The sequence below is a fragment of the Lithobates pipiens genome, unplaced genomic scaffold (assembly GCF_037356315.1).
Source record: "Lithobates pipiens isolate NorthernLeopardFrog02 unplaced genomic scaffold, aLitPip1_a1.2 Scaffold_23, whole genome shotgun sequence".
Lineage (NCBI taxonomy): Eukaryota > Metazoa > Chordata > Amphibia > Anura > Ranidae > Lithobates > Lithobates pipiens.
Genome location: NW_027507785.1, coordinates 23,848,532 through 23,871,542, shown reverse-complemented (window position 1 = coordinate 23,871,542; position 23,011 = coordinate 23,848,532). Strand labels below are relative to the sequence as shown.

General features: G+C 44.4%; 1 protein-coding gene across 2 annotated transcripts in view; it reads left to right on the top strand.

The window, feature by feature from the left end:
• The first annotated feature begins 2,180 nt into the window (after positions 1–2,180).
• Positions 2,181–23,011, top strand: part of LRIF1 (ligand dependent nuclear receptor interacting factor 1) — a 63,444-nt gene continuing 42,613 nt past the window's right edge. Inside the window, exons 1-3 of one of the 2 annotated variants that reach the window (XM_077451343.1) lie at positions 2,181–3,127; positions 11,882–12,049; positions 18,973–20,272. In XM_077451343.1, the coding sequence (XP_077307469.1) occupies positions 18,986–20,272 (1,287 nt within the window). In that variant the 5' untranslated portion in view covers positions 2,181–3,127; positions 11,882–12,049; positions 18,973–18,985. The remainder of the gene's footprint in view (positions 3,128–11,881; positions 12,050–18,972; positions 20,273–23,011) is intronic. The other variant, XM_077451342.1, reaches the window with a different exon arrangement.

Genomic DNA, 23,011 nt, shown 5'->3' with positions numbered 1-23,011 from the left:
CTGCCCACCGCCAAATGACAGAGGGACGGAGTGGCTCTCATTTTGGGTGGACGTCATATGACGGAAAACCCGAACGGCCGCTCTAGTGAGCCTGCGGTGGTGCGTAGAGTGGCAATTGTAGCTGCGCGTGTTGCTAGGACACAGCGCAACCCCGATCTCTGTAAAGAACCGCTGAAGCGGGTCTTTAACCATGTGATCGACTGTGTCCAATACAGGAAGTGCCGGTATTCGGCTCTCATCACCTCACACTGACAGAGTGTGCTGCGGTGAGAGCCGATCAGAGGCATCTCTTTGCAGGGAAGAACAGGGCATGTAATCAGGGCACTGTTCATCAGTTCCCTGATTACAGGAAAACCCCAGACGTGCCACCAATCAGTACCCATCAGTGACCATTACTGGTGCCAGTCAGTGCTGCCCATCGATTCCCATTAGTGCTACCTATCAGTGCGGCATATCAGTGCCCATCAGTGTGGCATAATAGTGTCTCCTCATCAGTGCCACCCCATCAGTGCCACCTCATCAGTGCTGCCTCCTCAGCACACATCAGTGAAGGAAAAAAATTACTTATTTACAAAATAAGCATGACATGTTTGGCATCTATTTATAGTGGTGTCTCTAGGGGTGGTTAAAGGGGCTATAGCCCAGAATCTGGGGCCCATAGCTCTGAGTCTCTAGGGTAGGGGTTGGCAACCCGCAGCCCTCAGTCCACCACCGCTGAATGCTGGGCATCCAGCCCACAGACATTTTTGCCGCTGTCCTCTTCATTGGACAGTGACAAGTGACCAGTATCACAGGGCTGGATGGGGGCGGGAACTGCTGGAGTTAACTTTTTACATTAAACAGCAGGTGATAGGTTACCAGGCGATCCTAGCAACCAATCACCTGCCTGTTAATGTGAAAAGTTAACTTCAGTAGTTCCCGCCCCCATCCAGCCCTGTGATGTCAATCTCTGCTTGCTGGCCCATTGATCAGCTGCCCCATCAGAGTATCCCCTTAGACTAGTTACCCCATCAGAGTACTCCCTTAGACTAGTTACCCCATCAGAACACCCCACAGACCAGTTGTCCCTGTCTGATTACCCCCATAGACCAGTTGTCCCTGTCTGATTACCCCCATAAACCAGTTGCCTCCATTTGGTTACTCCTATAGACCAGTTGCCCCATCAAATTAATCCCACAGACCAGTTACCCTTGCCTGATTACCCCATAGACCAATGAGTAACCCCATTGTGACCAGTTGCACCATCTGATTACCCCCCATAGACCAGTTGCCCCATCCAAATACCCCCATACACCAATGAGTAACCCCATTGACCAGTTGCGCCATCTGATTACCCCCAATAGACCATTTGCCCCATCCAAATGCCCCCATAGACCATTTGCCCCATCCAAATACCCCCATAGACCAGTTGCACCATCTGGTTACCCCCCAAAGACAATTTGCCCCATCCAAATACCCCCATAGACCAGTTGCCCTATAAGAGTACCCCTATATACCAGTTGTCCCCATCTGATTATCCCCATAGACCAATGCCACCATCATAGTAACCCATTTGCCAATTCCCCCCTTCTGATTATCTCCATATACCAGTTGCCCCATCAGAATATCCCTATAGACCAGTTGCTCCAGATCACAATTCCCCCATACACTTGTTCCCCCCGTCAGAGTACCCAATAGACTAATTTTCCCACTGGTGTAGCCTACAGACTATTCAAAAGTATCCCATAGAGCATCTCCCCCCTCCAAAGTAACCCATAGGCCACTTGCGCCAATCACAGTACACTATAGGGGCGCGCACATATGACGTCAATTGATACTAAGATTCCTGCGTTCCTAGCAGCCAATGACTGATGCCCAGCGGGGATCCGGCGCTGCAGATTGGCGGCTTATAGAGAACTGGGAGGGGAGGAGTCAGGGAATATCTCGCGTGGTGCTCGAGATTCGCCTTCACCCCGCCCATCTAGTGTCCCGCCCCTCGTGTGTACCACGTGAGCTATTCCCGGACTCCTCCCCTCCCCAGTTTTCGATAAGCCGCGCCTCTCCACGCCTCGCGGACATGACGTCAGGCGGAAATACGCCCCGAGGCTTTCTTCCTATTGGCTATTTGTCGTCAGCTGTCGGCAAAGAGCGAATGAGACAACGGGAGGCGTGACTTCTTACGTCGCTCACTTCCGGTGAGTTGAATGGTTCTTTTTTTTGTCAGAATAGCGTTACCGCCCCCTAGTGCCAGAGGAGCTGAGGACGGGATTTGTTTATTTCCCGATAGCCCTGAGCTGAGCCGGGACATAGGACAGCTGGGGTGTTCCAGGTTCCAGTAGTGGGGCTAGGAGACAGAGAGGTCAGAGAAGGGTGCTGTTCTACTGCAGATTTAGAGCTAAGAAAGACATACTTTACCTAAGGGGCGCCATTTACCTCAGGAATAGGGGGGAGTGTGTCAGGTAGACATAGGGGACTTCATTTTACCTTTATTTAGATGGGGAAAGTGTAACCACAAGGGGTGCCATTTTACATCAACATTGGGTGGAGAAGTGTGATGTTCCTGTTGGGGGTGCTGTTTTATCTCAGACTTGTTGGGAAAGTGTGAGGTGACTACAAGAGGCACCATTTTACCTCTGGTTAGGTTGTGAAGCGTGAGGTAACAAGGGGTGCTGTTTTACCTCAGGTTTGAGTGGTGAAGGGTGAGGTAGACCTAGGGGGCACTGTTTTACCTCAGGTTTGGGTGGGAAAGTGTGAGGTGACAACAAGAGGCTCCATTTTACCTCAGGCTTGGGTGGGGAAGTGTGAGGTAGACCTAGGGAGCGCTGTTTTACCTTATATTACGCGGGAAAGTGTGAGGTGACCACAAGAGGCGCCATATTATCTTTGGTTTGGGTAGTGTGAGATAACCACAAGAGGTGCCATTTTTACCCCAGGTTTGGGTGGGAAAGTGTGAGGTAACCACAGGGGCTGCTGTTTTACCTCTGGTTAGGTTGAGAAGTGTGAGGTAGAGGGTTTCTAGCTCCAGATAATTGAAGATCGGAGGGATTGGGATTACAGGTCAGGATCGAGGAAGGATCTCTATGAAGGTGGATGCCATGTCCAACTTCCAGAACCTGGTGATGGCGCAGAATGGATCGCCTGGTCAATCGTAAGTATGGCATCAAGGTTGTTTACATGTGGCCTTCTTATGCTTATGGTGGTATAATCCACTGGGCGGAGCCCAATTATACTCTGGTTGCAGCCTAACGGGGGTGTGGGGCATGTGTTCTTATTTTCTAGGCAGAGCCTGTCAGGGGCAATGTTGCTATTTTCTAGGTGGAATCTGTTAGCAGTTACTATGTAATTGGTGATTATTGAATAAAGAATTTGGACAGATTCCAGAGTGCGGGTTCTTTCCATATATCTATATTCCGAGTTTGTGATGAGTGGGAGGCCGTCTGAACCTGGCACCTGGAGAGAAGGTACCAGTCACCAACACGCATATTTGGAGGTTTTCACAGAGCGGTGCTACCCTGTGGGAGCCTATCTTGGGGCGATGCCCTATGGTGGTCTAATTCTGTGGGTGGAGCCTATCTGGGGGCAATACTCTATGGTGGTCCTCTAGGCAAAGCCTGTCTAGGGGCGATGCTCTATGGTGCTCTAATCCTGTAGGCGATACCCTACAGGATTAGGAGCCTGTCTGGGGGCAATGTCCTATGGTTGTCTGATCCTGTAGTCGTAGCCTGTCTGGGGGTGATGCCCTATGGTGGTCTGATCCTTTAGACAAAGCCTGTTTAAGCACAATACTATGTTGGTCTGATGCTCTAGGTGGAGCCTGTTGCGGTCCGATGCGCTATGGTCTTCTAAACCTCTATGCAAAGCCTGTCAGGGGTCATTGTTCTAATTTCTAGGCAGAGTCTATCGGGGGGGGGGGGGGGGGGGATTCCCTATGGTGCTCCAACCCTCTAAGCAGTGGTGGTCAGGGAAGCCATTGCCTAAATCTCTAGGGAGACCCTTTTAAGGGGTGCGGTGTTCTAAATCCTTTAGGTGGAGCTTGTCAGGAGTGATGTTCTATTCTAGGTGGAGCCTTTCCAGGGCCAGTGCTCTAATCCTCTAGTAAGAGCCTGTCAAGAGCGATGCCCTATGTTGGCCTAATCCTTTGGCAGAGCCTGTCAGGGGGTGAAGTCCTATTGTAGTCTTATTCTCTTGGTGGATGCTTTTAGGGCAATTCCCTCTAATAGGCAACGCCTAGCACATTAGCCCTTTGGGAAGGTAGGAGAGAGGACTTCCGTATGGATTTTTAATCTGGTAGGCAGAGCTTGTTGGGAGTTCATTGGCCTGTGGCGGTCTAATCCTCTAAGTAAAACCTGTCAGGAACAGAGTTTTTCTAGGAAGAGCCAATGGGGGGTGATGCCCTATGGTGTTCTTATTCTCTCTGTGTAACTTTTTTGGGGGGGTGGGGGTACCATATTGTGTTCTTATTCTTGAGGTGGAGCCCCTCAGGGGGCGATGCCTTATGGTTGTCTAATCCTCTTAGCAGAGTCTGTCAGGAGGGTGATATCCTATGGTGGTACTATCCTCTAGGCGTAACCTGTTAAGGTGCAATGATCTAATCCTCTAGGCAGAGCCTTCAGGAGTGATGCCCTATGATATTCCAATTCTCTATGTGAAGCCTGTCATGGGGCAATGCCCTTTGTTGTACCAATCCTCTAAGCAGAGCATGTCGGAGTGTGATGGCCTAGTGTGTTTAAATCCTCTAGAGAGACTGCCAGTGGGGCAATGCTCTATGGTGCTGTTATCCTTAAGGCAGAGCCTTGTCCTATAATGTTGTAATACTGTGGGTGGAGCCTGCAGGCAGCAGTGCCAAATGATGATTTAATCCTCTGTGGGGCCTGTGGTGTTTTAATCCTCTAGGCCTGTGATGGCGAACCTTGGCACTCCAGATGTTTTGGAACTACATTTCCCATGATGCTCCGCTACACTGCAGAGTGCATGAGCATCATGGGAAATGTAGTTCCAAAACATCTGGGGTGCCAAGGTTCGCCATCACTGCTCTAGGCAGAGCCTGTTAGGGGAGTGATGCCCCATGGTGATGTTATCCTCAAGTTGAAGCCCGTCAGGGTAACATTGCTTTATGGTGGTTTAATCCTCTAGGCAGAGCCTGTTGGAGATGATGCCCTATGTCATTCTAATCCTCCTAGATGGTGCTATAAGGTGTCTTCCTTGTAGGTGGAGAATATGGTGTTATTTCAATCCTCTAGCCAGAGCCTGTAGACAGGGATGCGAAAAGACATTAGTTCTCTATAGTGTTCACCTGATCCTCTTGATGGAGTCAGACCAGTGGTGGTGCCCTGTTGAGCTTTTAATCCTAAAGGTGATGCCTGGCAAGGGGCGGTAGTTTGTGTTTTCCTAATTCTCTGTGTGGAAATTGGCAGGGGATAATATTGTGTTTTCCCAATCCTGTAGTTTGTGCTTAGCAATGGGAGATGATGCATGGTATTCTCCTAATCCTCTAGGTGATGCATGACAATGGTTGAGCCCTGTGGTATTCTCCTAATCCTCTAGGTATATCCTGACATAGGGTAGTTGCCTATCATGGTCTTCTAACCCTGCAGATGGTGCTTGGTAGGGGGCATTGGTGTACAGTGGTGTTCTTCTGATCATCTTGGTGAACTTTGGCAGTACCCTTTAGTGCTCTTCTCATGTAGTTGTTACCTGGTGGTGGGGTTTTTGGCTTGGTTATCTTCTAATCCTAATGATGGTGCTTGGCAGAATATGTGATACTGTGATGGTCTCCTAATTTCCTAGACAGTGCTCTGCGGTACTACTAGAGCTGCACGATTAATTGTCAAGAATCATAATTGCGATCTTGACTAAAGTGTTACCCGATTCTTGTTATACAGAGGGTTCTCTCTGCTCTTCTGAAGCCACAGCCCTCAAAAGAAAGTAAGGAAAAAACAGGCAGTCTGCCAAGAATCAAAACATTCTTTCAGTTGAACTTAAGTATAAACATTGTAACAATTTGTCAATGGACTAGACTTTCTGTGTAAGTGAAAAGTTTAACCACTTAAACACTAAACCTTTTTCTGACATTGTTGATTTCAAGTTAAAATCTTTTTTTTTATTTTTTGCTAGAAAATTACTTGGAAACCCCTCACTGTATTGGTGTCCCTGGTTCCCAAAAAGTGTCACTCAGTGTCAGATGTGTCCGTCGCAATCCCGCTAAAAATCGCTGATCAGCACCATTACCAGTAAAAAAAATAAAAAAGCCCCTAAATCTATTCCGTAGTTTCTAGATGCTATAACGTTTGTGCAAACTAATAAAAAAAAAAAAAAAAAAAAAAATATATATAATATATATATATATATATATAATTTTTTTTTTTTTGTAGATACCATATGGAATAAAATGGTAGTTGTTGCAATATTTTATGTCCCACTGTATTTGCGCAGCTGTATTTCAAATGCAATGTTTTTTGGAAAAAATACTTTAATGAATTAAAAAAAACAAAAAAAAATAACCTGTAAAATTAGCCCCCCCCCCCCCCCCACAGTTTTTATTTTTTTGTATAATGTGAAAGAGTTTACATCGTGAGAATCGTGATCTTTTTGTTCTAAGCAAAAAAAAAAAATTGTGATTCTCATTTTGGCTAGAATCGTGCACCTCTAGGTCCTACCGTAAGACAGAGCTTGAAGTTATATTATTATTATTATTAATAAGTTATATGGTGTCTGCCTAGTGCCTAGTACACACAATAAGAATATCAAACTATTGATCATCCATTTATTTATTTTTTTGCATACCAGTCCCATATCGAAAACCAATAGGTTACCAAAGTTATGAAAATTCTCTTATGACAGAATACAACTTTGGAAGTGATGTAATGTATTGTATTCTCTCATTTCCAAGCATGTGTGGTCTTGGTCATATGATTTTTTTTATTTTTTTTTAAATACTATAATAATTACACGAAAATCGTTCCTTCTGTTACCAGAACATTTTTTTGTTTGTCCCTTCTATATATCAAGAATTATATGCAAGTGAATGTGATGGACACTATTACTAATGGAGCTAGGGAGGAGTTTGAATCCTTATGGGTAGAGCTTTAAAGGGAGGAAACTGATACTGGGTGTATGTTCTAGGTCTCCTAACCAGAGGCAGAGGGGAGCCGGCCCTCCTATTACAGTTTGGAATGGCAGCAAGGATGGGAAATGTAATTATAATGGGGGATTTTAATTATTCAGATATAGACTGGGCAGAAGGAACTCCCCCCCCCCCCCCCCCCCACTCTCCAGTGAGATTGGGGGGTGGAAGCGAAGGGAAAGGAAAGACACATATTCTGGTGGTAGGGGACTCAATTCTTAGGAGGACAGAGAGGGCAATCTGTAACAAAGACCTGAAGCGCCGAACTGTATGTTGTATGGCGGGCACTCGGGTTCGGCACATCACGGATCTGGTGGACAGATTGCTGGGAGGGGCTGGGGAAGACCCAGCTGTCATGGTGCACGTTGGCACCAATGACAAAGTCAGAGGTAGATGGAGTGTCCTAAAGAATGATTTTAGGGACTTGGGAGCTAAATTGAGGAAAAGGACCTCCAAGGTAGTATTCTCAGGAATACTACCGGTACATCGAGCCACACCAGAAAGGAAGAGGGAGATTAGGAAAGTAAACAAGTGGCTCAAGAGCTAGTGTAGTAAGGAGGGGTTTGGGTTCCTGGAGGACTGGGATGGCTTCTCAGTTGATAACCAGTACTATAAAAGGGACAGACTGCACCTAAATGAGGAGGGTGCAGATCAGCTGGGATAAGGGATGGCCAAAAAGTTAGAGGGGTTTTTAAACTAGGCGATGGGGGCCGGGTCCAGAGATGGAGATGGTCATCGTGGGGCATATTCCAGAGGGTAATATTAGTGGCAGGGTAACCAAAGCACATAAACCCAAGGTAAGTATAATAGCAAGTCCTAGTTGTAATCTCGGAACACCCAAGAGGATAGTATGTGACCGGTCAAAATATATTAATGCATTAAAATATTTGTTCACCAATGCCAGAAGTCTGCCAAGCAAAATAGGTGAGTTGGAAGCTCTGCATCAGGAGAGCTATGATGTAATCGGTATTGCTGAAACTTGGCTTCATTCCTCACATGACTGGGCTATTAATATTCTTTCGGAAAGACAGAGTAAAAAGGAAAGATGGAGGGGGTCTGTCTGTATGTGAGAAGTGATCTCAAAGCGAGTGAGAAAGAGGACCTGGTGGACGAAGAGTGTGATGAGTCTGAAACATTATGGGCGGAACTGCATACAGATGTGCGTAGTTCAAAGTTAATCATTGGAGTTTGTTATAGACCACCCAATGTTAATGAGGAGGTGGAGACTCCGCTCCTTGCACAGATAGAAAGGGCTGCAAGGGCTGGGACAGTGATAATAATGGGGGATTTTAACTACCCAGAAATTGACTGAGTAATGGCACTGCTGGGACAGTTAAAGGGCAAAAATTTATAAACCTATTACAGGACAATTTTATGGTCCAGTTTGAGGCCCCAACTAGGAATGATGCTCTATTGGACCTGGTAATCCCAAACCATGCAGAACGTATTACTAATGTTCAGATAAAGTAACATCTGGGTAGCAGTGACCATAACACGATTTCATTTGATGTTAGCTGTAAGCAAAAATCATATACGTGAAAGATGAAAACACTTAAATTCAAGAGATTAAATTTTCCAAGGATGAGGGCTGCTCTCCAGGACCTAGACTGGGAAAGAATATTGGCATCAATGGGCACAGAACAGAAATGGGAATTCTTCAAAAAGACTGTTTGTGATCTCACTGCAAGGTATATTCCCATGGGCAATAAGTTTAAAAGACTACAAATAAAACCTATGTGGCTCATGGCCAAAGTTAAAAAAGCTATGAAATATAAAAAAAAAAGCTTTTAAAAAATATAAAAATGAAGGAACACTAGTGTCATTTAAATGTTACAAAGAATATAACAGACTATGTAAAAAGGATATCAAGGATGAAAAAATTCAAAATGAAAGACATATTGCAAAAGATAGTAGGACAATCCCCCAAAAATTCTTCAAATATATTAATAGTAAAAAATTCAAGTCTGAGCATGTAGGCTCTTTACAAAATAATCTGGAGTGGGTGACAGGGGACAAAGGGAAGGCTAACTTATTAAATACTTTCTTCGGCTCTGTGTATACAAAGGAGCATGAGGGAGCTCATGTCCATAATGGGGGTGGTAGTGACACAGCCCCAAATCCACAATGGCTCAAAAGTGATATGGTCCAGAAATATTTGGACAGTATAAAGGTGGATAAAGCACCTGGACCTGATGGCATCCACCCACGAATCCTAAAAGAATTGAGCTCTGTAATTTCAAAGCCATTTTATCAAATTTTTAGGGGCTCATTAAGGACAGGAATAGTACCACTGGATTGGCGCAGGGCCAATGTGGTGCCTATATTTAAAAATGGAAAAAAGTCTTTACCAAGTAACTATAGACCTGTTAGTTTAACGTCTATAGTTGGGAAGATACTGGAGGGATTAATAAAAGACCACATAGAGCTATGTCTCCAATTTACAAGCCGACCTGGATGCTCTGTCTAATTGGACGACTATGTGGAAAATGAGGTTTAAAGTTGAGAAATGTAAAGTTATGCACTTAGGAGCTAAGAATATGAATGCATCATACATTTTAGGGGGAGTAAAACTGGGGGAATCCATAGTGGAGAAGGATCTGGGGGTTTTGGTAGGTCATAAGCTCAATAATGGCATGCAATGCCAAGCTGCGGTTTCCAAAGTGAGCAAAGTCCTTTCCTGTATTAAGAGAGGTATGGACTCCAGAGAGAGAGATATCATTTTGCCCCTGTTCAAATCATTAGTAAGACCTCATCTGGAATATGCAGTTCAGTTTTGGGCACCAGTTCTCAAAAAGGATATCGGGGAACTGGAGAAAGTGCAGAGAAGGGCAAGCAAACTGATAAGAGGCATGGAGAAACTCGGCTATGAGGAAAGATTAGAGGAACTGAATTTATTCACTCTTGATAAGAGGAGATTAAGGGGGATATGATCAACATGTACAAATATATAAGGGGTCCATATAGTGAACTTGGTGTCGAGTTATTCACTTTACAGTTAACAAAGAGGACAAGGGGGCATTCTTTACGTCTAGAGGAAAAGAGATTTCATCTCCAAATACGGAAAGGTTTCTTCACAGTAAGAGCTGTGAAAATGTGGACTAGACTCCCTGCAGAGGGGTTTCTGGCCTGCTCAGTGGGTTGCTTTAAGAAGGGCCTGGATTATTTCCTAAGTGTCCATAATATAACTGGGTACTAACATTTATAGGTAAAGTTGATCCGGGGAAAATCCGATTGCCTCTCGGGGGATCAGGAAGGAATTTTTTCCCATGCTTTAGTTTTTTGCCTTCCTCTGGATCAACTGTGGGTATAGAATTGAGTATATGGGATTGTATGATATTATTTTTTTTGTGGTTGAACTAGATGGAATTGTGTATTTTTTCAACCTGACTAACTATGTATGTAACTGCGCATTCGTCAAAGGCTCGCCATTTCCTAAATGTCTTGCAGGACAATTTCATGGGTCAGATGGTGAACACACCAACAATATAAAATTCCTTACTAGACCTAGTGATTACTAACAATACAGACCTGATTGCTGATTTATAAATACGGGACACCTTGGGAAGCAGTGGCTACAGGTCAATTAGTTTCAGTATAAATCACGGATATGGGAAAGGCAAGGGTAATATAAAGGCACTGAATCTCAAAAGAGCCAACTTCCCTAAACTGCGCTCTTTGCTAGATGATATTAAATGGGATAATATCCTAGGAACAAAGAATACAGAGAAAAAATGGGAGTGCTTTAGGAACACATTAAAGGTATTAGCCAGGTCATTCCAATGGAAAACATGTTTAAAAGGGCTAAAACTAATCCTGGGTGGCTAAACTCCCAACAAAAAGATGCATATAAAAACCAAAGGAAAGGACTTTAAAAAATAAAAGGCAGAGGGGTCATTGTCAGCATTCCATCATTACAAAGAATGCAGTAGGAAATCTAAGAGTACAATCAGGGTGGCTAAGATAGAACACAAAAGGCACAAAGTGGAGGAGAGTAAAAACCCCAAAATTCTTTAAAGCAGAGTTCAATGGAACTTCCGTTTCAGAACCCCCCCCCCATGTCACTTTTGGCACCTTTCAGGGGGGAGCAGATACCTGTTCCCCCCCCCCCCCCCCCCCACTGTCTTCTGGGAGACACACAGGTCCCTTACTGAAGATGGCGGTGGCAACACCCGAGAGCTGACAGATCGCCTTAGGGTGCCGACATCGCGGCGCTCTAGACAGGTAAGTATCCATATTTTAAAAGTCGGCAGCTGCAGTATTTTTAGCTGCTTACTTTAAAAAAAAAAAATGGCAGAACTCCGCTTTAAGTATATAAATAGTAAGAAAGTGAGGCCAGAACATATTGGCCCTATAAAGGATGATGAAGGGGAATTGGTTACAGAAGACAGAGAGATGGCAAAGGTTTTGAATATATTCTTTCCTCAGTCTCACAAAAGAAATTGGAAAATATAGTAACCAAGACTAATATTGTAATAACGCGTTACAGAAAGCACCCTCATGGCTATTGGAAGATGGAATCAAAAATAGACTTGAAAGACCTAACATAAATAAGTCACTGGTTCTAAAGGAACTCAGGTGATAGACCAATGTTTCTAATTTTTGTGGACAGTTTACTGACTGGAGAAAAGCCAACGTAGCAACAATATTTAAAAAGGCAGAGACATATCCCTGGGAACTACAGTCTCTAGTCAGCCTAACATCAATAGTCTGCAAGCTATTGGAGGGGGTGATAAGGGACTATATACAAGTTTTTAGTAATGAAAATGGTATCATTCGCAGTAATCGGCATGTATTCATGAAGAATCGTTCTTGCCAGACCAATCTATTAACCTTCTTTGAAGAAGTGAGCTGACATCTAGATAAAGGAAGGCCCGTGGATGTGGTGTATCTGGATTTTGCAAAGGCATTCGATACAGTTCCCCACAAACGTTTACTGTACAAACTAAGGTATGTAGGCATGGACCATGGGGTGAGTACTTGGATTGAAAACTGGCTACAGGGGTGAGTCCAAAGGGTGGTGATAAATGGCAAGTACTCAGCATGGTCTTGTGTGGAAAGTGGGGTCCCACAAAGATCTGTCCTGGGACCAATCCTGTTTTGTTCATAAACAATCTAGAGGATGGGATAAACGGTTCAATGTCAGTATTTGCAGATGATACTAAGCTAAGCAGGGCAATAACTTCTACGCAAGATGTGGAAACCTTACAAGAAGACCTTAACAAATGAATGAGGTGGGCAACTACATGGCAAATGAGGTTTAATGTAGAAAAATAGTAAGGTAATGCATTTGGGTGGCAAAAATACAAATTCATGTTACTCACTAGGGGGAGAACCTCTGGGGGAATCTAGGATGGAAAAAGACCTGGGGGTCCTAGTAGATGATAGGCTCAGAAAAGGCACGCAAAACCAAGCAGCTGCAAGCAAAGCCAACAGAATATTGGCATGCATTAAAAAGGGGATTCACTCCAGAGATAAAACAATAACTCTTCTGCTCTACAAGAATCTGGGCCGCATCCAATTCGGGGCACCAGTCTCTAGGAGGGATGTGCTGTAGAGAGTCCAGAGAAGGGCAACAAGACTAATAAAGGGACTGGATAACCCCAGCTATGGGGAAAGACTACAAGCATTGAACATATTCTCTCTGGAGAGGAGAGGCTTGACAGGGGATATGATTTTGATGTACAAATACCGTACTGGCGACCCTAGCATAGGGGAAAAAACAACAACTTTTCAGTGAAAGGGAATTTAAAAAGACACACGGCCATTCACTAAAATTGGAAGAGAAGTGGTTTAACCCTAAACTGCAAAGAGAGTTCTTTACATCAGAGCGGTAAGGATGTGGAATTCTCTTCCACAAGCAGTGATGTCAGCATTGAGCATCAATAATTAAAAAAAAAACTATTAGATTGACACCTTAGCAACCACAACATACAGGGGTATACAATGTACTATTGACATAAATACACTCTCTCTCACACACAAATGCGTTGAGCTGGATGGACTGGTGTCTTTTCTTCAATCTCACCAACTATGTAACTAAGATAATTTCACATGAATTGTCGCGATCGGCTCTTGAAAGCTGTGTACTGATTATCAAATTATCGGATGAGCGATCTGAAAGTGATATTTTTTTGTCCGATTTCCTCATTGTGTGTACTAGGCCTAATTATCCTCTAGGCAGTGCCGCATGGTGTTATCCTTATTCTGTAGGTACAGCCATATGGTGTCCTCCTAATCCTCTTGGCTAAGCCTGGAGCCATATAGTATATACATTTGTGGAGGACTATAGCATCTGGCACTAATAGTAAATACGCTCAATCCCTCTTAATTAAATCAATAAATATGGGTGCAGCGCAGCAAAATGTGAGTATACAAATATCAAAAATTAATACAATAAATTAATAAAACTCTAAAAACATAAATGTTCAAAATTGCAATATAAACGTATATGTGAGCCAACGAACGTCTGTGTAAGAAAATATATAAAGTGATTCCATCAGGTCAAATAAAGTACAAAGTGTCTCCTTTTAATTCCTTATGAATGTGAAAAGTGAGCTGGAAATATCCACTGTGCCAATACCACCAGCAAAGTATAGTGTTCTCCAAATTTTCTATGTGAAACCTAGACCGAGGTAGTCACACATATGGCATTGCCTTATGGTGTTCTTCCAGTTCTCTAGGTGAAGCCATATGATGTCCTAATCCTCTTTTGTGGAGCCTAGAACCATTCATTATTCTCCTAATCCTCTATATATAGTGGCCTGTAGTTTTCTCCTCTACGTGGAGCCATGTGGTGTCCTCCTAATTTTCTAGGCGGAGCATGAAAGTAGGTGGTGAGATATGGTGTTCTCCAAATGCTGTAGGCAGTGCCTTATGGTGTTTTGATAATTCTGTAGGTGGAATCACATGATGTCCTTCAAATCCTCTTGGTGGAGCCTTGATCCATCTAAAGTTCACCTAATCCTCTAGGTGGAGCCCTATAGCGTTCAAATTCTCTAGGGGGACCATGGAAGAAGGTGGTGATCTATGGTGTTCTCCAAATTCTCTGGGCAGTGCTTTATGGTGTTTAATTCTTTAGATCAAGCAATATGACGTTCTACTAATCCTCTTGACAAAGCTTGGAGCCATATGGTCATATGGTGTCCTCCTAATCCTCTACACAGTGTCCTATGGTGTCCTCCTAATACTGTAGGCAGAGCCTAGAGACATACAGTGTTCTCCTAATCCTCTAGGTAGTGTCCTATGGTGTTCTTATTATCCTCTAGTTGGTGCCATATGGGGTTCTCTTAGAACTCTAGGCCAGGGCTCAAAAATTCAAGTCCTGAGCTACTAGCCAGGCCTCAAGGGTTACTCGCCACCAGTTACCCCGCCCCTAAACACTCCCCACTCCGCCCCTAAACACGCCCTCAAATTATCTCATTAAATGACACTTAAATGTTTTATGCAGAATTAAGTTATAAAAATAAATATTAACAGCTGCAACAACTTTATCCATGTCCACCAATGCAAGCTGCCTGTGTCCACCAATGCAAGCTGTCTGTGTCCACCATTCACCATACAGTTTGTGCCCACCATGCAGCCTACCTGAGCAGGGGAGGAGAGAAACAGGAGCATGGCCCGGATGTTCAGACCACAGCGCAGGGAACACAGCGATAACTGCTTTCATTTCAATTTCTGTGTTCCCGCCTCTCAGTGTCTTATACAGCCCCACCCCCTGGCCGGGGACCTTTGATTGACAGATCATCCGTCCCGGGATTGGGTGTGCAATCTGTCTATCAAAGTCCTGGGACCAGGGGGTCGGGCTGTATCTGACAGCAAACGGCAGGTTACACAGCAATGTGAAATGAAAGCCAATATCGCTGTGTTCCCTGCGCTGCGCTCTGAACATCCGGGTCTCCCTCTCCCTCCCATTTGTGATCGCTGGGAGAAGGTCTCCCATTCTACCCAGACTGCTGGTGATGCACGCCCCCCCTGAGTGCCATCTAAGGGAAGAGGGATGGGTTATCCAATGCTGTTCTTGGAATGGTTAGAATTGTGGACTAATCCTCCCCCAGAGAAAGGACTCGAAAAAGTTACAAAGGTCATGTCATTAAAGGATACAGTGCATCCGGAAAGTATTCACAGCTCTTCACTTTTTCCACATTTATTAACATAAAAAAAAAATTGCAACCACTCCATAATGACCATGTGAAAGATATGAAATTTTGCCAATTTATAAAAAAAAACAAAAAAAAAAAACACATCTACATAAGTATTAACAGTCTTTGCCATGAAACTCAAAATTGAGCTCAGAGACAGGATTATCGAGGCACAGATCTGGGGAAGGGTACAGAAACATTTCTGCGGCATTGAAGGTCCCAATGAGCATAATGACCTCCATCATCCGTAAATGGAACAAGTTTGGAACTACCAAACTCTTCCTAGAGTGGGCCACCTGGTCAAACTGAGCGATCAGGGGAGAAGGACCTTGGTCAGGGAGGTGACCAAAAACCAGATGGTCATGCTGATAGAGCTCCAGTGTTTCCCTGTGGAGAGGGAAGAACCTTCTAGAAGAACAGCTATCTCTGCAGCACTCCACCAATCAGACATGTAGAGTAGAGTGGTCAGAAAGCCGCTCGGTAAAAGGCACATGACAGCCCACCTGGAGTTTGCCAAAAGGCACCTGAAGAACTCTGACCACGGAAAACAAATTTTTCTGGTCTGATAAAACAAAGATTCAACTCTGGCCTGAAGGCAAGCTTCATGTTTGGAGGAAACCAGGCACTACTCATCTCCTGGCCAATACTATCCCTACAGTGAAGCATGGTGGTGGCAGCATCATGCTATGAGGATGTTTTTCAGCAGCAGAAATTGGGAGACTAATCGGAATCGAGAAAAAGATGAATACAGCAATGTACAGAGACATCCTTGATAAAAACCTTCTCTAGAGCGCTATGGGCCTCAGACTGGGGCAATGGTTCATCTTCCAACAGGACAACGGCCCTAAGCACACCGCCAAGTGTGGCTACAGGACAACTCTGTGAATGTCCTTGAGTTGCCCAGCCAGAGCCAAGACTTAAACCCGATTGAACATCTCTGGAGAGATCTGAAAATGCTCCCTATCCATCCTGGTGGAGCTTGAGAGGGCCTGCAAAGAAGAATGGGAGAAAATGCCCAAAAATAGGTGTGCCTAGCTTGTAGCATCATACTCAAAAATACTTGCGGCTGTAATTGGTGCCAAAGGTGCTTCAACAAATTATTGAGCAAAGGCTGTGAATACTTGTGTACATGGGATTTTTTTTCCATTTGATAGCTTTGCAAATGTATTAAAAAAACAAAACAAAACTTCTTTCAGGTTGTCATTATGGGATATTGTTTGCAGAAGTTTGAGGAAAATAATGAATTTAATCTATTTTGGGATAAGGCTGGAACAGATGCTCAGAGGGAAGTGAACCAAGTACTGGTTTGGGCAGAAAAGCATGTTGCCTGTCTTAATGCAGTCTTCAATCTGGGGGTAGAGAATTGGCAAGTGTACTATCTGACCTGCCAGCAGCTGTTACCAGGTGAATGGTCTCTGCACCCCAAGATATTTCGGGCCACATGCTGGAAATGGGGTACCCCGGATGTAGATTTAATAGCCTCCAGGTTCAACAGGAAGTTGGACAACTTTGTATCGAGGACAAGGGCTCCTCTAGCATACAGAGCAGATACCCCAGTGATTCCTTAGGAACGGTTTTCTGATCTATGCGTTCCCTCCGATTACCGAGACTGCCTTGCAGGATCAGGAAAGAAGGGAAACCAGTAATCCTGGGTGGCTCCACCTTGACCCAGAAGGTCCTGGTACACAGGAATCGTAAGGATGGCAGTGGCAAAAACCTTGGGTTCTTCCACTCCACCCAGACCTGCTCTCACAGGGACCAATATTCCATCCTTCCTTACAAATTCTAAATTTGACGGTTTGGCTGTTTAAACCTACATTTTAAAGAAATGTGGACTTTCAGGTCCAGTTCTCTCCACTCTGGTTAATGCTAGGAAGCTAGCCTCCAGGCTCATTTATTACAGAATCTGGAAGGCATATGTTTCCTGGTGTGAATCCAAAGGCTGGCATCCTCAGAAGTATGTCATTGGTAGGATTCTTGTTTTTCTTCAATTGGGTTAGATATAAAACTGGCCCTGAGCACCATCAAGGGTCAGATCTTGGCCCTATCAGTGCTCTTTCAAAGACCACTTGCATCTCATTCCCTTCCCGTTAAATCCGCCAGTCAAATCTCCTTTGTGCCCATGGGATTTGAATTTAGTCTTGTCTGTTTTACAGAAACAGCCCTTTGAAACTATTCACCATATTCCATTGCTCCTTTTAAATAGGAAATTGGCCTTTTCTAGTCGCTATCTCCTCTGCTAGGAGAGTATCTAAACTGGCAGCTTTCTATTGTAAAGAGCATTATTTAATTGTCCACAAGGACAAGGTTGTGTTGCATCCCTACCCCATCTCCCCCTAAGGTGGTGTCAGGTTTTCATCTAAATCAAGATGTTGTCTTACCTTCCTTTTTTTCCAGACCCGCAGTCTGTGGAGGAAAAATTATTGCATTCTCTAGATGTAGTGAAAGCAATAAAGGTCTATGTGAAAGCAACTGCTCAAATATGGAAGACTGATGTTTTGCTTATTCTGCCGGAAGGTCCTAGAAAGGGCCAGGCAACATCAAAATCTACTATCTCTAAGTGGATTTGGCAGGTTATTATTCAAGCTTATGGTTTGAAACAACAAAATTCCTCCTTTTCGTGTGAAAGCGCAATCGACCAGAGCAATAAGTGCTTCTTGGGCGGTACATCAACAGGCCTCCATGGCTCAGATCTGCAAGGCTGAAACCTGGTCTTCAGTTCATACATTTACCAAATTCTATCAGGTGGATGTAAGAGGGCTTGAGGATACCGCCTTTGGGCACAGTGTGCTGCGGGCAGCAATGTATGGCCACATGTCCGATGGTGGTCTGCTTTGATTTGTGTCTCCCTCCCCTCAAGTTGAGCATTGCTCTGGGACGTCCCATTAAGTAATTAACAAAGCTCTGTCTCCCGTGGTGTATGAAAAAGAAAATAGGATTTTTTAATAACCGCTTGCCTGTAAAATCCTTTTCTTGGCGTACACCACAGGACACAGAGACCCCCCCCCCCCCCCCCCCTATGGGATCCTTATTGCTTTGCTACAAAAACTGAGGCACTCGCCTTATGGGAGATGTTATATAGAGGGGGACTTGTCTTCATTGGGTGTTCCAGTGTCCAATCACCTATTGGTGAGCTATAAAACTCATTGAGTAATTAACAAGGCTCTGTGTCGCATGGTGTACTCCAAGAAAAGGATTGTACAGGTAAGCTGTTATTAAAAATCCTATTTTTTAATGCAACCAGTAGACCAAATACAGCTTATTGAAAAAGCTTTTGTACACATAGAGCAACCGTTGATGCGTTTCTGTCTAGACATGAGCTATGACTAAGACATACATGCACCAGTTATGCTGGATTGTTCATATGCTGACAAGGAACATGCTGATAATAGGAGGAAAAAAAAAATGACCGGGAAATTAGCTCATCCGTCTACTGCTCTTTTCGTTCTCTAGTAATGGCCTATGGAGGGGTAAGACCTGTAAGTGTTACTGAACTACTGTAGAGAAAAATCGGGTCTTCTGTCCTGCCTGGCAGAGCTGTGCTGTGAGGCAGGGCTTTGTAAATAATAGGACTGGATGGGGAAAAATGAAATCCTTTGGCAGAAAAAAACAGTTCCGAAATGTTTGTTTAGTCTGATCAGAGCTCAGCTTGCAATATTAATCATAAAAATTGTGACACATATTGTTTTTAATTTAGTAATTCTTCTTTTTTTTTTTTTTTTTTCAATTCAGCCTTACAGGATGCATGTACCAAGTTGTTCAAAGTCCTGGGGCAGATGGAAAAAATGTCCTACAACTCATTCCAATCTTAAATACGAAGGATAACCAAGTTCCAGTGGTTTCTTCTCCCTCAATAACAAATACACCCGTGCTGAACGTACAACAGCCCGTCAGGTTGTCTCTGCCTTCAGCCGTTTCCCAAAGCCATGTGACTTTGCCGTACTCATTGAATGCACAACTGGTACAGCAAATCGGTTCAGCCAACTACATCATCACAACCCAGAAAAATCCTGCCGATGTTTCCAAAACCATACGCGTTGACGGCAAGCTTTCAGCTCACCCGAACACAGCTGTTATACTGGAAAAACCACCGTTGAATTTGCCGCCAAACCCTCAAACGGGAACCCCATCTTTTATAATAATGAATACAAAACCTGGATCTGCTCCTATGAAAACTATCCCAATTTTTCCACCCGGTCATGGTCTTCAAATACCTAATCATGCAGAAGTGAAATCTGTTCCTGCTTCTTCCCTGCCTTTCTCTATTCAGCAAAGGATTGTACCCCCGAACACAAGTAATGATACCACCAAGATCCCTTCCGTTATATATGTATCTCCTGTGAATACCACAAAGACACCCACAACCATACCACAGGCTCCTCTGTTATCACCAGTGTTGGTTCCAGCCGCGCAGCCTGGTACAACAACGCCTTCTAAAGGACCATTGAAGTGGGTTGTGCAAGAAAACACAGAATCTATTGTTCCGGTAAGGACAAATACTGACACAGCTTCAAAGATTGTAACATTTATGGCCAGAGCGAAGACTGAGGAAATGAACTTGCCCAGTCCCAATGTCGTGCAAATTAAAGACAATGCTCTTGTAATGTGTAATAATAAAATTTACTTTTTGTCAAAAAGCACAGGGGAACTTAGGAGTGCTGTCCAGGTCAAACAGGAAACTCCTGAAAAAAATCAATTTGATACAGAAAAAGGGAAAGATCTCTCTAAGTTGATTGAAGTGGTTTTGTCCAAAAATAATTTGCCCCCTCCAAACCCCAAACCAACGCTGAACTCTGGCAGTTCCCCAATTGTTCATCCAGATGCCACCAGTCCTGCACAATCTAAAACGTGCACACCCGCTCAAGCCAGTAAAAAAGAGCCTGAAGTGATTTATATTGATGACGATGATGACGAGGAGGACATTCCTGCCAACATCCAAAAACCTCAAGACATCTGTCAATCAAAAGAAACCAGTTCCACCAAAGTATACACCCCTTTGGCTTTACAGATTTCACAGAGCTCAGATAATCAGGTACAACTTTAAATTCAGTTTTTAAATTTTTTTTTATTTAATTTTATTTTTTATGTTCATATATGCATGCATATTCACTCATAGGGGAAAACAATCTTCACACAATTTGTTTTGACCCTTTTGCTGCCAGACCCATTTTTGGATTCTTCTTTTCTTTTTTTTTTTGCACGCAAGCTTTAATAATTTTAGGCCTGAAGATTGCATAAACCCTCCCAAACCTTTATATATTTTCTGAAAGCAGACAGGGGTAGGCAACCTGGGGCCCTCTAGCTGTTGCAGACCTACAAGTCCCATCATGCCTCTGGGAGTAACTGCCGGCCTTGCAATGCCTCATGGGAAATATAGTTCTACAACTGGAGGGCTAGCCTAGCCCAGGTTGCCTACCCCTACCCTAGAGAATAAAATAGTGGTAGTTCAAATGTTTATGTCACACGATACTACCGCACAGGTCTAGGAAGCATACCTAGGAAACATACCTTTTCAATAAAAAAATACACTAATGTAAATTTTAGGGCACAAAAATGCAATAAAGTCCCCAATTTTTTGGTAAAATATAAAAGACGAGGTTGCATGGAGTAGATAGAAGCTGAACATGTCAAACCTTAAATTTGCATGTGCCTATGAAATGGTGACATACTTCAGTTCCCTGTATTTTCCATAGGTGACACTTTAAAAGCCCCCTAAAGGTCAGCAGTTTCGTTTTATGGAGAAGGTCTGATGCTAGAAATATTGCTCTCGCTCCAGCATGTGGGCCAAATGTAACATGTTTATTAGGGCTGGAACAACTAATCGGTTGACAACTAATCAATTATGAAATGAATCAATTACTATTTTCATAATCGATTAATTGGGCAGTAACATAATGGGGTTAAAACTAAACTTAGCCCTTTTTAGTACAAAAAGAGCAAATATTATCTACTGTAAATATTACTTTCTCTTTTGTTCATTGACAGACACAGCTCCTTTAATTATTGACCTTTGGGTAACACATGTAAAAACCTCATGACTGCACAGCATCGCCCAGGGGATGGTCCCTCTGGCTATAACCCCTCACCCTGCTTCCTGCAGCTCAGTTTTTTTCTGCCTAGTGAAGAAGGACCTGGCTCCCTGAGGGGACCATTGGTCCTGGGATTTTTTAAATTTTTTTCTACAAATTGTTTTGATCCTGTGATCTACTATCAACAGCTGGCTGACAGGCTGGATAATATAGATCCTTGTACTCTTCATCAGCCTGGCCATCGAGCGTGAACAGACCCTAGCTACAAGCTGGGTCGGCCACGACATGCCCCTTCTGCTCCAGGGGCGGCCGGTGAGCTATATGCTCCTGGGCACACATATGACTGCTACTGTCCGTGTCAGTGTGCCACAGCAGCCACCCCTGTACTGCTCGGGTGATGGGTCTGTGGTGGAATGCGTCCAGCAATCCCGACAGGAAGAGCAAGTAGGACTCTCCCTGCCTCTGCAGGATTAAGCAGCTTGGCATTTCTTGGGAGGTCAACTAGGGGGGTCTCTCACTCTCCCTTTCCTCTCTCCCTATCCCTCATTCCCTCCTCCCCCTGCTGGGGCCACTGTGTGACTGGGCGTGCGGTGTATGTACCTAGGCTGGGGGGCTCTGAGCTTTGGCAGGGCTGCGCTGGCTGTTAAGGTCTGTTTATGCTTTTCTACACCTTTTTTTGCTCTGTGAGGTGCCGGAGTAAATTTACCTCACACGGCCGCAGACATTTTCCTGTAGTCTTATGCAGTGTATGGGCTGTTAGCCATTTTCTAGAAGGTTTGGCGGTAATTTTCTTGGTGATTTTTGTACAAGGACGGCTGTCGGACATTTTCTTGTAGCCTCAGTGTGTTTTTACCTCTAGTGCTGGGTCTGTGTACCTCAGAACAGAACGGTTTGCTCTGAGCACTTTGTGACTGAAACAGGCAGATCGGTCAGTGGCAGCACAGCACTTGTTCAGGGTGGTGAGTCCTGCAGAGGGGCCCCTCAGTCTGTGAGCAGCTAGGAGTGTGGGATTTGTGTACCTTGCCTTAAGTCCCTAAGTTATGACAGGCGAGTGAGGGTTAGCATGGCGTCAGAAGCTAGCGCTTCTTCCCCAGACATCCCTGCTATTGCGATCGGCTCACCTGCAAAAAATGCGTTGCCTATGGATGCTTTGGCGGTAGTCCTGGAGACTTTTGTTTCCAGGGTGGAAGCGGCGTGCGGGCGCAAGAGGGGTAAAAAACGCCCCTTGCCCCCTGTCTTCTGGGGAGAGCTCTGATTCAGACTTGGATCCCGCGGCGACTGGCGGCCCCTGTTCTGATGTGCCAGAGGATGCGGACCAGGACCATTCAGACGGTGAGAATGACTCTGTGTCCAGGTTAGCACAGGAAAAAGCGCTAGTAGGAGCACTTGTCACTGCGGTGTGGGATACCCTGAAAATACAGGATGCAGCAGGAACCTCTGCTGGGGTGGCGGCCCCCTAAAGGTGTTCCCGTATTTGACTTATTTTGATACGTTCATCTACAAGGAATGGGGAAGTCCGCAGTGGGCCTTTTCAGTCCCAAGAAGAATGGCGGTGCATTACCCCTTTGAGGAGAGCCTTCTGAAAAAATGGACGGCTCCTCCGGTCATTGACCCTCCGGTATCCAGGTTAAATAAAGTAACCACAATTCCGGTAGAAGGGACTCCTGCCTTCAAGAACCCTGCCGACAGGAGGGCCGAAGCAGTGGCCCGGTTCATGTTTACGGTAGTGGGGTCAGCGTTAC